General features: G+C 39.0%; 1 protein-coding gene across 4 annotated transcripts in view; it reads right to left on the bottom strand.

Moving 5' to 3' along the window:
• LOC135488667 (hypoxia-inducible factor 1-alpha-like) overlaps positions 1-15,377 on the bottom strand; it is a 70,885-nt gene extending 55,508 nt beyond the window's left edge. For 2 of the 4 annotated variants that reach the window (XM_064773323.1, XM_064773325.1), the window contains exon 1: positions 3,515-3,851. In XM_064773323.1, coding sequence (XP_064629393.1) covers positions 3,515-3,579 — 65 coding nt within the window. In that variant the 5' untranslated portion in view covers positions 3,580-3,851. Of the gene's footprint in view, positions 1-3,514; positions 3,852-11,680; positions 11,796-15,314 lie in introns of those variants that run through there. The other 2 variants (XM_064773326.1, XM_064773324.1) reach the window with 2 other exon arrangements.
• Positions 15,378-15,969: the final 592 nt, after the last annotated feature.

The following is a 15,969-nucleotide window of genomic DNA, read 5'->3' as shown; positions in this document are numbered from 1 at the left end:
ATCTGAAAATTACTGATGTTTCAAATATGTATGATTTGATCTGATATATGGCATTCAACCTTTCTAATGGAATACGATTAAAGATATACATTAAGACTAATAGACTAACCGTATAGTCAAAGTAATCAATAGAAATGTACATAAGGAATACATGGTGAGATTAGCATTGGTGTATCAAATAGGTATGGCATGATATAAGGAAGGAATTAGTCCATTTAGGAAAGAAACAAGCAATCAGTTATTTTTATATTTACACTATTTGATTTTTAGTTAGCGGACCTGATTTATTTTCGAGATGTATTGGCGACCTCCTATTAAGTCCGGTCTGCCATTTGGTAGCTGATTCAAATAAGTCCACTTCAAATTCTTTTGAGGAACATCCCTTTTATAGTTAGTTCATTGAGTAAGAACCTTTACACTCCAAACACTGTATAGCAGCATATGGGTTGGACAGATTCAACACAATTAAGCCATACAAGCTTCTTTTCCATTTCAAATTATTTCAAAAAATCCCTATTTATCTCATTTTGTCCTTCAGAATATCAACTCAGCAAGCCAAGCTTTGATACTGTTCATATACAAAGGGTTCAATGAAAGGAATACCTCTGAAAGGAAAGTCACAATATTTATAAAAAATATCTCTTCTCATAAGAGACACCATGTGGAACAGCCTTTCGTCATGGAACATATGGTTTTGTGTCTAATGAATTGATTTTGGTCATCAATACAAGTCATAGAGGTTGCTGTTGTTCCATTGTAATCTATCTGTAGTGTAGAAGGCTTTGGAGGCTGGGGTTGCCTCCTTATTATTTGCTACACTGGCCATAGGCCAGACCATGGCTATTTAGAAGATGGTATGGCTGAAACAGTTCTATAGGAACCGTGAACAGAATTTGTTAGATAATTCAGGATTTGTATTTCACTTCTCCTAAAATGAGTAATGTGGGTTAGCTGATATTTAGTAATGTTACTGCCAAAGCATTGATTCTTAAAAAAGGCCAACCCTTGGTCTGCCTAGCAAGCTGTTTCTTCCATGACCCATTCAGTTACAATACATTGATGAGGGAGTGTATTCTCATGAAATGACTTACTATCATATCAGACTGAAAGATACCTAATGATTTTACGTTTATTCACATCCCAGGAAATGAAGCTGCAGCATGAAATAGACAATGGACTGCATCCATTGTGAAATACTGGGAAATTGTCAACCTGCCTGAATACAAATAAAGCACATTCAGCAGAAATGCCTGTGCAGCCAGTGCATCCAACTATCTGAAAGCATTTGCTATGGCATTAATAAGAGGTATTCAAGTTAACCATTGATGGTAAATCCACCTGAGCCTGTGACAAAGATGACATTGATGGGACAAACATCCACGTAATATGTTGATTTAATAATCAATCTTGGCTTTTCCATGTGTAGTGGCTGGGTGAGCGGCCGATGTGACCAGTATCTTGTATTGCTGTGTGCTTGATGAGAGAATGTTGAGTACATGTAGAAGTGGTGGTGAAATGCTGAAAGGCCTCGGTTGACTGACAAGACTGTAGATTTCCGTTAAGGTCATTGAAATTAAACTGTGCAGAGACTGGTAGTCAAGGATGGATAAAACAATACACCGGCCACCTCCTAAGCTGGACCAGGAAAGTGTAAGATGGTTTTAGCAGTTGAGGAGCTAATAGAATATACACTGTTATTCAGCCAGCGACAAAGGTCCCACAGGAGAACTCAGACTTTGACTAATAGTGAGGAAAATGAGATGACACACTCTAATTAATCTGTGATTCACTTGGACAAACTTGATTGACACTGGCTGAGAGACAGAATGACTTTGTTATTGTGTGATATGTTCTTTGTGATTGTTGGGTATGATAAAGAATTGATTAGTGATACCTTACCATTTTAAGTTTGGTTGCATGGCTTTTAGATCAGTTCAAATTGGTGTCAAATATTAAAAATGCCATTTATTTAGTAAAAATATTCACAATTTTTTCAAACTTAAAATAAGTAGCTCCAACAATGCTCCATCAATTTCTGTTTTTATGATTACTTGCTAAAAAACCAATTTCAGTTGCAAATGTTAATATCTAAGGTTTATGAGTGCAAATAGCTATAACTGTTTGAAAAAATGCACATCAGATAAATACATTTCATCTATGTTTTACTGTTGAACAGTAAAATTTTTGAACATTTATTTATAAGATCTTTTAAAGATGGAAGCATAATTTTGCAGATCTATATTCGTATGCCTTTTGAGATCATAGATATTTGTATACAGGTCCCCAATTCAGGTAGTTAAGAAATAAAAGTACTTGAAGTGCTGCATAAAAAAATCATCAAATTCTGATAACGTCAAGAGAATGAATAAAGAAATCATCTGAGAAAAATGTTTTCTCGTCAAAGTGATACAATAGATATCCCTAAAATGTCATTCCTATCCAAGTTCACTTACCATACACTCACAATTCTTTCTAATAAAAAACAAGTGACAAATCTGGGGCCGGCAAATGACTCCGAAATAATGAAAAACATCATCCATCAACCACACCATAGTTACTTAATTTGTCAATGACGAAGCTTTATTAATTTCTGCTGTCAATTTAGCTGCTGACATGGTTACAGAAATTTGTTTAGAATTTACAGAGCTCCCCGGCCATAACCTAATTTTGTTCCCCAGGGGAACTGTGATGCATTTTATGAGGTGTTTTCGGCATTATCGGTAGTGCTGCTTTTCATAACAAAGGTGAACTGGCTCAAATGTTTGGAAAAGACTTTGTTGCTTTTCGTCAACGCCGCATCATAGATGTCGGCAAAAGGCAATGATTGGCCGATCAGAACATGAAACAATCACAAAATTGCCGCAGAGGAAATCAGGGGACGGCGGTCGCCTAACTTGATGTGCAGGCAATTGCCGAAAATGAATCATAACTCAAAATTTATTGTTTGCAATTAGGGGATAAATTACAAGGTAGCATCTAAAATGAGTGGGCTGTGTGATACGCCCCGTGGAAAAATGACCGCTGTCAACTGGACCATGAGCGAGAGACGACCTAAACCAACTTGTTCAGTTTATGATATTATTGACCTTCGTCATTTATTGTACCTTCACAATTGACACATGTGTAATTTTTGAATTGTTCACCCGAGAAATTTACCTGGGACCTGGCACAGAAAGGCAAAAGGTTTAGCCTGAAGGGAAGTGTTTGATCATCCAACCATAGAAAGATGAAAATTTGAATAAATGAGATATAAGAAAAATTCACGAGTCGATTACAGTTGCATTGCCGCATGCGTTTGCATCCAAGCATTGTCCTGCGTGGTTTATGCAGTTCGGATGACTTGGCCCAAATGATTGCATGTCACATGGCATTTATGAATCGCATGTCAAGATGTCATGGGGGGCCTACACCTGTATAAATGACATGCCACAAATTTTACATGAAGCCGGTTATACGAAATGTACGAGGACATGCGAATATCATTTTCATATGATTCCAATAGACTTTCTCCTACCTCTTGACTGTGCGCCGCCGGCGTTTCGTGGCATACATAGTCTTTATCACCCAGTCGTCCACCATATGCGCTGCTGACCAGAGACACACCAAGAAAATATGACTAGAATAGAAAAACAGGAGCGAAGATCCGAATCTCACTCAATGACTAGTCCCTGCACATGTCGTCTTAGATTTAATTCATCAAATCTTGCCCGAGATTAACTAGTCCGAACACTTTCGAAATTCTACGTCAAGCCGCTGTCATCTTTTCAGCATTTATTTCCACATTCTGAAAATCACAACTTGGTCACTCTAACCATGGGACTATAGCGATAAACTCAGAATCATGAACAGTGGCTACCATGATGACTTCATCACAGAGGCGACACTTCACGATTAGGCTCCGCCTTGTTTATAATTGACGACCAATCTCTGCGAGCATCTGACGTTATTAGCATTTGAATGGGCAGATCGGTACAAGAGCTTTCAATAAATCACCAATCTTGTTCAGGGGATGTGTTGCAGCCCTGACATTGCGCATATTGTCTTGGGGAGGTTTCAGTCGCTGCGGTCTTGCCAGATGAAGCATAAGAGTCACCGAGTCTGACTTGCCGCGCTGTAGCCAGCACTTGAAAACGCAAAAATCTGAGTTGGTGCAGATCTTTTATGTTCTGATTCCAGGCCATCACTGATCACAAACCATAATAATAAAATCCCAATTTATTCTCAAGCACAAACTACTGGTGTCTGGACTATGGAGATGATAGCAGAAATCAGTTCTTTTCAGAGACAGGACACTGATCTTGCAGGCATGGCAGAGTCTATTGCGAACCTTGTTTGGGACTCTGTTTCAAAACTAGAGAAAATATCATTGGAAGTTGATAACACAGGACATGCCGCTTTCTTACAAGGCCACGCTACACTTTCAAAAGCAGCAAGTCCCATGTCCCATATTGAAGCAGAATTTGCCACACAGCAAACACACAACCACAATAGAATAAGAAGTAAATAAATCAACAAGGTTAAAAGAGGTGCTCCAAAGTTGAATTAAACACTCAAAATCAAATCTAGATGTTTGCTTTAAGCTCTTAAAATCCGCTTCTACTGTTTACTTTAGGAATAAAATCCATAAAATATTTACTTAGCGACACCAGTACAATGATAATACACAGCTAAAACATGCATTTGAGTGTCACTTCAGGCCACTCCAGGTTCCAAATCTATTGAGGAGGACACATTCATGGCTGACATCTCCGGTGCCTATTCACCATGGCTTGTGGTCCATTCTGCTTCGATGTGACCCAGGGAAAACACCGGAGATTTATCTTTTTGCCTATTGTGTTGAATACACCCCAATTCAAGAGGCTATGACACACAACAAGCGCATGGCAGCAAGAAAGTGCCCTCTCTCGATAATCAGAAACAACTTGTTGAGATTGATGGAGATTTAAAAAGATGAAAACTGGTGTTGATTGAGAACAATATTCAACATTGTCAGCCAGTCATCCTTCAGAGTTGAATTTTTTCGCAAGTTCAAAATTCTGAAAAATTTCAAAGCCCTGGGGCTGATGATGTTCCTTCATTTTGAGTAGAAAAAAACAAGTAAAAAAAAATTTTGACTTGACATTTTTTTCATCTGCAGCATGACAAATTTGCCACAATCAGAACCACAATCTATGAGGGAGGGACCCAGAGGATACGGGCCAGATAAAAGAACTGTGTGAACCTGAACTTGAGATAATGATCTCTTTAAGGAGATATTAAAACCTTGGGGCGAGCCAAGGTTACACTGCTTGACAAGTAAAGAAACCTAATGGGGACATTGACTTGGAGGAATAAATTAATTTGTAGGAATTATGAGGGTATGATTTGATAAGAACGTATCATTATCATTTGGCGGTGATATCTGTTTGTGCCTGGTTAGGGTAACGCTCGGAGAATGTCTCACTTGGGTAACATTTAAAGGCTGAATATTTTAAGGAATCTATGAATAAAGTCATAACCATTCTGAAACTGAAACCATCAGTCAAACCAGTGGTGGTACTGCCGCTGAATATCTGAATCATGAGTGGAACTGCTGGCTCCAACAGACGTTAAAATCTCAAACTAAAAATGCTGCAGCCCAAGCATGACCATAGCCAGAAATGGAACGATAAGGCAACAATGACAATGCATTGCAAGAAACAAGCCTGAGAAGACAAGTCCCAGCATGATTTCTGAATCTTGGTAAATCTTTAAAAGATTGCTGGGAACCACTGCATGGACAGGGCTGTGTATGTCCACCCAAAATGAGATTGAGAACTCTTGAAGATGGATGGGTGCCATTCAAAGCTTCAATAGCTCCAAGCTATTTGAGATTCCACCACAAAGGTAATTTCCTATAATGATGGTTCATTTTGGATTGAAGTACAAAGAAGGAAGTGTAAGTGAAAGAACATCTTGAAGATAAATCGACAGATGATAACTAAATCACTGTAATTCATTTTGATTGCCTGTCATTAGAGAAAGTTCACAAGAAAACTGGTTTCAAGTGGATTTTTCAGCTTTGATTTGGCAACGCTTAGTACTTCAAGATTCAAGACATATTTTGATTTGATATAAATCAACATCTGAACATCAGGAATTATTGTAGTCATCAGTAAGTTAGTGTTGTGATTCACATGCTATAATATGTTTGGTTCTTCTTGGCAATGAACTAGGCTCAGAATCTAACAGATTACATCAATATCATAAAGCAAGTCCATGCACAACCAGTGGTCCTAGAGCAGCCGTCAAGGATAAAGACAACACAATGATGTACAAAATGTGATTAATAAGGAGGTTGAATATGAAACAGTTGGATTGAAAATTTGGATTAACTTTTCGTCAATGTCTCAGTAGGTTTCCACATGTGAGATAAAGGGAATTGAAATGAGAACATGACAATATGAAGAAGTGTCCATTATGTTGAGCCGAGGCGGTCCAGGGTCATTGTCCTGGCGGCCATTGTCTTTGTGGTTGGATCAAGTGAACAGCAAGGTGTGAAAAAGATGAAAGGTGCGATATCGGCCATGACTCCAGTAGATAAAACAAGGCTGCACATTCTTATTTTCTGGTTCTAGCTCACATCACCTGACTCTTGTTAAGTTTTCACCAGGGTATCCCCAGAAGATGCCAATAAACATGCTAGTACATTGCTTACGCATGAAGTCAGTCTTGTGCAGCCTCACGCTCAGCCTCACAAAATCATCATCCAAAACTGCTTCTCCAAAAACAAATGTTGACCACTAAACCAACAAATACATCATTTTGGCCAAACGTTAGAATACAGAAAATGAACCCTGCTACTAAAGAGGATGTATTTTTTTTGTAGAAACTGCAATGTTATAGTTGCGATGGCCTTAAAACTGAATAGCATCATGGGATAGATCTCAATCCAGGTATATCGCTGAATAGCATCATGGGATGCGACAAGGGAACTTCCTGTTACAACAACGAAATCTTGTCTGATTTACGTCAAGTCAGAGCAATGATCGCTAATGGATAGGCTGGGCTGGATAAGAAAGAAGCCGACCACCTGATGGGTTTGTGTTTACTGAACAGAATTGTGTTGTGATTGATATTAATGTAAAGTGTATTGGTTGAGCCAATTAGAAATGAATCTCTCCCTTGAGAGAAACATGTCAGGTTTTATCATTGTGACATTTTAACCAGAAAGTTATATCAAAGTTCAAAGAAAGTGTCCTTAACTGTTTAATTACTTGGTAAAGGTTGACCATGGGCACCACCATATTTGTTTTGGCTAGAACTTGATATCCTTAGCAATAAGAAGTCTTTTAAAATAAAGAGAATGCCAATATCATGGGTGATAGTAAGTTATTTGTTTTCCATAGAACACCCTCCCACCCTTGAAATTGGCATCACTCCATCATGAAGGAAATGGTGGTGCCTATGGTCACCCTTAAAAGACAAGTGAGGATGTTGCAACTATTAACCTGCAGTCTCCTGGTTAGAATGAAACTGGCCAGCACATGAACAGATATCAATTCCAAGAACCAAAGTCTGGGCTCGTGGCAACCTGTTTAGGCTGAAGACAGGAATAATTGCTATTCTTTGCTAGTCTGTCACAAGAGTTGGCACAAACATGAGTAGACAAGTAAACATTTATTGCATGAAATGCACTGATAATTGTAGTATGTTTAGTATGATATGGACCTTGTGTATGTATCAAACCGATACCATAATTTGGTAGTTTTAATTAATGGGCCTTACAAATCAGTAAATATTTGGTGACACCACTTTCTTAGAATACCTATGTTCGGCCAAAACTTCAGACGCTGGTGGTCAAAGGCATAATGATCACTTGAGTTGATTCCGACTGTGTGAGAGACACTGGCACAGTCAGGTGTACCCGTGGGTCACCCACGACAGCAGACAAGGGGATGGTCCGCTGAACCCCTAAGGTCTACCGGACTGCTCTTTGCCCTTCTTCGCATCATTTGGGTCGAGGGGTTGATGGTGCATTAACGTGATTTACATGGGTCATCGAGGACATGATAGTAGGGTGTACAATCATCAAATCAAACGTGGTCGACGGGAAGATTCTTGGTGGTTGTGACAACTTGGGTTTGCTCTGATATCTTGAACTACCATCCACATCCGGGAGAAGATTTTTCTTTTCTGGCGATGGTCAACATTAATAAATTTTCAGTGGAAACCAGTCAGAAGAAGCCATTTAGTTTAGTAAGAGCTTAACTTTTGAAACTCTCCTGACATGCCCATCATCAAATATTTTGTCAAGTCAGGTTATTTGAAGAAATTGTCAAATACAACGTTTTACTCCAGTTTAAGTCACACAAGTGAACTTCACGATCAAATTTATCACAAATTTTGATACCATCCAACTGAACTGAAATAAAATGTCATCCAAACTAATTAGGAAGAATGGACAATCTTGCTGCCGTTTTGTGTCTAATGCAACGAGTTTAAAGAGCTGTGGAACCCATCGGGCAAGGGCTAGAGTTTGTTCATTAGACCAGTGTCTTGCTGAGGTTGACACTAGTTTCCTGTAAAGTTCATTCCAGGGTAACTTACAAAGTTACCCTGTACACTTTAATGTACAGCATCTACAATGTAGAATTAACCAATTTAAGTTAGGTTGAGATGGAGTTTTGGATGAAAGTAATAATGATCGTTGGATAAGAATAATTTCTGAATCGCTCAACACAAGTCTGGCACTGCAGCTTGAAGGGAAGTGTCTCGGTGTCTTGGATGACAGGGTTATTGAGTGCAGATACGCCACTTGGTCGTGGCCGAAATTGGAGGTCGTTAAGACAATATGTGTGAAGACAGATGGCAAAATGGACAAAAAGATGACATTTGGGCAAAATTGCAGCCATTAAATCCTGATATCCATTTTCCTTGCAAAATGACAATGTAGCTATAGTTTAAGTAGCATTTAAGTCCATTTAAATAAAACATCCTTGAAAATATAACATCAGTTCACAGAAATCCCCTTAATGCCAAATCTTCCTCTCAATTATCTTTGGGCTATTAATACTGGTCTCACCATCAGTGACATCTCCATCCCGTCCAGAGCAAAATAGACAGCAATCAAGTCAAGTTTGTGAAAATTCCCTGTGAAAAACTGGGTTGTGTTTCACGAATGAAGTGTTGCACGTGGCAAGTTGTGACTGTCATCTAAAGACAAAACAGCTCGTGGCCCCAACGCCATCCAGGGCTGTGATTAAGAATTTCATCAAAACATTCATGTTCCTCACACAATTATGTCAGAGTTATAGATACTTCCCCTTGGATGACCCGACATAAAAAACTTGAATAATATGAGTGGATAGATATTTGCCAAGGAGAATGTCATAGCGGTGGTAACCCCTATCACCATGTCCAACACATGGTAACCATGAGTCTGTAATTATTATCATTAATCAACCAAAACATATCTCTCTTAATTAAATTGATCTTTTGATGTACGATACTCAAAAAATAACTGATGACAAAACAAAACGTTTAGCTCACAAAACATACAGAGCTGGTGGGATATCTAGGAGCATGCCGTTAATCAGGAAACATAATGGAAGTTCAAAGTCAACTTTGTATAAAAAGTATGTATTGTGATTGTATCTCCGTAGCGGCATGGGGCTTTGTTTCAGAACAAAACCGGACAAGGGTAACACAGTCAATTTGCTCAAATCAATGACACCGAGATGGTTTATCATGCGATTCTGGTCATGCAATATATTACGTATAAAAACAATACATTGTGCGATCGTTCTATGATCGCTGTAGACGCGTACAGGCTTTCCATATGGTGTGTTAAGACTCTTAACACTTCCTGTGCCCAGTTTCCTGTGAGCGCCAAAGCTTTCAGTGCGACCGTTACAGGGATTATTAAGCCGGTATCGGTCCCTTCAGACACGCGATGATTAGCTACCGCAGGCTGGGGGTCCCTTATTTTGTCCCTCTTGGCTAAGACATGCAAACAGCAGGGGCTGAGCCTTTTAGTCGATAGGAAATAGTTGCAAGGGAAACTCTAATGTCTTTAGTTCATTTTTCATTGCATTGCTACATTTTCATCAGAGGTTGTCCTGGTGGTTATGATATTAAGAATAGATTCCCTTTTGCTTTATGAGAACTGTTGGATGCCCTACAAGTGCTTGCATCTTTGTTTTTTTAACAGTGAGGGGTCTTTATCGTACCCTTTGTGATATTGCTGGAACTAACGGTACTGAAAGATTTTTTGAAAGAAAGTGTAAAATTGTATGGTGAGACTGTGTAGAAGCACAGCAACTGATGTAATTAGAACTTTTGTCAATTCTGAACAGGGTCTGTGGTTGGAAATATTTATTTGATTTGGAAAAACGTCAATTTGAGGAAATGAAATATTTCTTAAATCATAAAGTATATTGAAAACACTTTTGAGTTTCTGCTGATTTCCTGATTTTTGCCTTGCGTTATTTTTCAGAATAGTTTATGGCCCAACAGTGTGGTGTGCTCAACCTGGAAGTATCAAATTATTTATGGTAATAAGATAACCGACTCAAATTAGGTGAGGTTGTTCAATAATGCATCATAATTGTTATTGTGTTGTCAATAATTAATTGTTTTACCTGTTTAAAACTGTGGCAGTATTCCACATTCGGGCAGCGAGTCCTTCATCCATACTCGAAAATCGTTGTGGTTTTTCCAATGTTAGTCCAGATGTCTTGACTTCTGACACGAAGTGAAATGAATTTTACTTTTACTTTCTTATCCCTGTGACTGTACGTTTATGAGGCGGACAGGTGTGGGGGAAACTTTTAGACGCGTATCCCAGAATTCAACACGTTCACAATATATTGGACACGCTAGGCCACCCCGAAACAAGCGCCCCACAGTCCCAGGTGACCCCTGAACTTATCAATAATTGTATTGATGAGTGATCACTCAAGACGGACGTACATTGTTCAACAGATAATCGGAAGTATAATATTCATATTTTGATATCTTAGTGATAAGAAACAGCCAAAGTGCCATCCCATTGGCCAATCTGATCACTTCAAGTGGCGTTTGAATATCTTGGGAGGGGCCGCCCTGGGCGTAAACAAGAAGCAACACGTCGTCTGGCGGTGATACGCAAATTAGTTTTGGTGAAATAGTGGAACCTCCAATCATGGGTCCCCCTGCTATGGTCTATCTAATTTACCCTCAACACTGTGTTTTTTATTGTACAATGGCTATCAGTTCTGCTCCAGTTTTCCGCAAAAGTATCGCTGAGATCACCAACTCACAGAAAAACTTTCACTCTCACTTGAGCGCACACCTCCGGTCATGCCGCATTGTTCTCAACAGGAGGAAAAGCCAGGAGATTTTCTCATGTTCTTTCTACGCAAGATCGGCCAATTAGTTGTCAACTTTCCCAGGCTTTGCTTTAGTTGCTACCAGTGGCGCCATGAAAAGACAGTTGTCCCCAATCTGGCTCAAAAAGGGGCCAGCAACATTTGTCAGGATATCACAGGGGTTGAAAATTCGGAAAAAGCCAAAAAATGTTTGGGACTGACGATGTTTCTTCATTTTGTGCAGAAAAAAAACAAGTGAAAAAAATATGTGGACTTGAAAAAAAATTTCATCTGTAACATGACAAATTTGGACCGGCGATTCTTGGTCATCATAGTGGGGTGGTTGCCGACCGTGGTTCCACTTTACCTACCTGTTCAACCCTGGTAGTTGATTGCCACATTGGCAGTCTCTAATTGATGTCATCCAGTAGCAGACTTGCCTTGGATATTCATAAGCCAGACATTTTCTCAATTAAATGGGGTTAAGAGTTATACTGCTTCAGTGCAAGTCACAAGCCATGAATGACCATTCGCTGATGGTGACTGACCAAGGAATTTTCCTGAAAATCAAATGGAAAGTGTTGACACTACATGTATCTAATCTAACTGATGCGTCACTGCTAATTCGAACTGCTTCTGAGGAAAAAGTACCCAGTACTACTCTCTTTTCGACTAAGGCAGAGCAAAAAAGGTTAATTTTCTCTTAGTGAGTTCTTCAATGCCAACATAAACAGAGAGTCATCATTATCCAATTATCAGACAAGAATGCTCATCACAAGTCTGCCCTCGGGAGTCGTCTCATGAAGACGTAGGAGATGATGGGGAATCGTAAAACGGTGATTGCAAAGCTTAAAACAATGATGCACACTCACTTTTCTTCTGCATATATTGTTAACCCGGAAATACTTGCGGCTATTTCATTTCGCAGTTTTGTGAAGTTGTGACTTGGTGAACCTTTAATTTAGCATTTTGACAAAACTCCCCTATGGCAATTACAATGAGACTTTCATCTTGCGGCCACATATTTTCGGCATGTTATCTGAAATGTGAAAATAAAAGGTGCACAAATATTTCTGGGTTTACAGTAGTTTGGAAACAGATGGAGTTAAAATGACCTTGGAAATTCTCACAATAATTAACATCTGTGTTATCTTAGGGCGTTTTTCTGCCGCTTTTGCCCCAATTGGTGTCCCCAGTGGTAGATCAACAGTGATGGATGAGAAAAGAAGATTATTGCATCATTGGAGAAAATGACTATTTATATTCTCTAAAATGAACTTGCTGCAGATAAGAGACTTGAATAGCCCCAAGGAAATTGAAAATAAATGTTGGTTTAAACTTCTTTATCATGTAATGGGGTTGGTTCATTAGCTGACTGATTAACACAGAAGAACTGAAGAGAAAACTTGACAATTAAATCCAGTTAATGTGGAGACTAGCAGAATAGAGTAAGATGCTTTCTACCCCATAAAAATCTCAGAAATTGGTGGACTTGTCACTGTATTATTCAAAATTGAAGAACAGACTGCCAAAACATTTGAAAGTGCCCTTTTTTCTGTGATGACACGAATTCTTCCACAATTCACTCAAAACTTATTTCTAATCTCAAGAAGATTGACATGACCTGCATAACCCTCCAAAGACGCGGCCCGCACAATTGCCAAAACACAGGATGCTCCAATTAGTCTGTGGCAACCAATTGCCACAGACATCCACCAAAGTGTGACCAAAACTTCTTGCTTAATATGGCCAAGCTTTTGCCAAACCCTGCTGCTCTGATAATCAAGGTAATTACACTGGGATAATTGTGGAACCTTATGGCATGGGATATCTTCTGCTGTTCAGAGTATGGTCAATCATCCCTCCATTTGATATGGCAGATATTTAATTTGAGAACAGGCTTGAAACTTTCAAGGGAGGAGGTTGCAAAGTTACCTGAAAACTCAAGCCAAATTTGACTGGTTTGATATTGTCATTTTTTCAGTCAAAGAAAAAGAAAGTTAGGAAATCGATGGACCATCTGTGAAGAGAATTGGTGAATGAAGAAAACTTCACGGTCGGTCTCCTCGGACAGATGTGGTTGCATGTGGACATGCTAAGTCACCCCAGGAAACTCTGGCCAGGTCAACGGATCCCCGATATCGTTCAGGGCAGTTCATCTAACAACTGTCTATTCAGAATGGTGTTCAAATGAGGGACATTGAACATGGATGATAAATCCACAAAATTTTGAAAATGGTGTTTCCTTAACAAAAGACACTGTCATTTTATTATTTTGAATCTATAACAGCGTGGCTCCCCCTCGGAGCCTGTCCTTGCAAACAGAAAACTATATCGTATCTTAAAGAGGATGTTTGCAAGGACACATGTTCCATCCTTGTTGGTTAGTGTCTCCCGGTAATCGCATCATCCTTGGTCAACCTTGCATAACACGTTTACGAAGCATTCAATTCAATTATCTTTGGGGCCTGACACTGTTAGCAAAAGATAATAGGATTGGGAAAAACTACATTGCCATTTAACACCAATTAACACTTCAATTCAATTGACTTTAACTGGCTTAATGGACAGGATGAAAGTTTTATTTCATGGTTCAGAAAGACACCTGCATGATAGTGTTGGAACTACCAGTACTCATTTAGAACAGTTGGGAGTACAACATGCCCAATGCCCATGCAGCATTCACTGGGGACAACAAGCTTGAGGTTGATCGCCCTTTGGACACATTCTGAAGATGTTAGTACTGTTGCAAGATCTTGGTCCGATGAGGTGGAGAGATATCCAATAATTATGGAATGGGAGTCATTTTAAATTGCAATACTCAGTGCAATATTCATACCCAAAATCTATGCACCAAACCAAGTCTCAAATTAGCAATGCTGAAACATTAGTTTTTCATTTTTCTTGAAAATGACCATCAAACCATACTGTTGCTGATTTCTTCATCTTGGTCAGATGACAGCCATTGTTTGCTGGCCTTTGACACAGGTGATTTAATGACTTTAATGATGTCATTTGCCAAATAACTGAAATTACACAATGCATAATGCACCTCGCAGGGTGCCTCAAACAAATTAATTCATTGCAGTCAACAATAAGCAGAAATTTAATGATATTTCCGGATATCACAATCCATAGACATTCAGGGATACTTGGAGACTGGAATTGGTGTGAAATCATTGGAAAGCTTTGTGAAACAACAATTACAGGAAGGAGAACTCCACAAGCTATATTTCTACATAATTTCAATTCCTATGTCGAGATCTTTCTGGTGAAGCCACTTTCAAGTTGTTTAGATAGAATATCAGGAACTGGAACTGAGCATTAGGCCAGCTTTCTTTGGTTTCAACCACCAATGAACAATAAATAGGAAGAAGCTCATTAAAATACCTAACGACATAAAGATAAACCCTCAGCTCATTTGACAGAGCCAACACAGTACATTGAATACAAGTAGCCACAAAACAAGCAGTCAGAGAATGTTGTTGCTGTTGTTGAAAGGAAGGCCAACGAAAAGACCAATTTAAATTATTTGGTATTATATGACAAGCAAAAATATGAAAACATCAATACAGCAGACGACAGTTACTCACTTGGATTTCTCACTTTCTTTCTTCATGATAAATTCCACTCAATCCAAATTTTGAAATCCAGCATCAAAGTTAAAGAACGTTAGTTATTCGTGTTACACTAAGGGAAATGACTATCATTCCAATTGATAATCCTTCAGAAATCAGAAGACCTACATGTAAGGAGCACGGCAGTTGTGATACATGGTTTGGTCAGATTAAGTCCAATAATCTCCTTTCGATTTAAAAGTTAGCAATTTGATGATTTTGGGGGGCACAAATCACAAATAAGATAATCAGCCCTGTATTTTCTTTTTTTCCTGTCCACCAAGAAAGAAAGACAGAAACTGCTGAACCTAATTCTACCCAATCGTCTAAGGTTAACCCAGGGACAGTGATGCAACCTGAATGTGTAGAACTTTGTTAAGATTATCACCTATACGTGGTAACTCTTCCGATCAACGAGTAGAAAGTGACAGGATCAAAGACTCCATCTCATCGTCACCGCCAGCGAGTTAAACTTGTTAGCTATTGTTGGTCTTACACAACCACCACTTAATGACCAAATCCAGCATAATTAAATTAACACAAGTGATAAATGGGCGGTGGTTTGCCAAATGGCAGTCTTTGAGTTTTGAGGGCAGGTCTCGATTGTTAAAGGGGTAGTTTAGGTCCATAAAACAGTCCAAGAGGAATCCTTCCCATTTGAAAATGTGATATGCTCTGTTTTCAAAGTAACTGAAATGAAGGCGAGCTAATCCTATGGTGTTAAAGGGGGACTATAGGCAGGAGCTGGGGGATCCAACTGGTGGTCTCTCAGTCTCAGTGACAAAAAATGCAGTTAGAGGACTGGGCTGTATGTGATTCATGATCAGCAGTAATTGTATTCCTCAAACAAGAGTGAGTAGTTTTGATGAAAGATATCCTAGAAATCAAAGATCTCAAAGATCAAAGTGATAAATTGATTTATAAAACAGCATAAAAGGAGACAGATATCCAAAGCGATGTTCCAGTCACAACCATATCAAAGTGAAAGTTATCCTATAAGAGAAGTGGTAGTTTCTACACCAACAGAAGGAATATAGAGATGG

Source organism: Lineus longissimus, chromosome 5, assembly GCF_910592395.1.
Source record: "Lineus longissimus chromosome 5, tnLinLong1.2, whole genome shotgun sequence".
NCBI lineage: Eukaryota > Metazoa > Nemertea > Pilidiophora > Heteronemertea > Lineidae > Lineus > Lineus longissimus.
The sequence above is the reverse complement of the archived record's forward strand: the minus strand, read 5'-3'. Positions and strand labels throughout refer to the sequence as shown.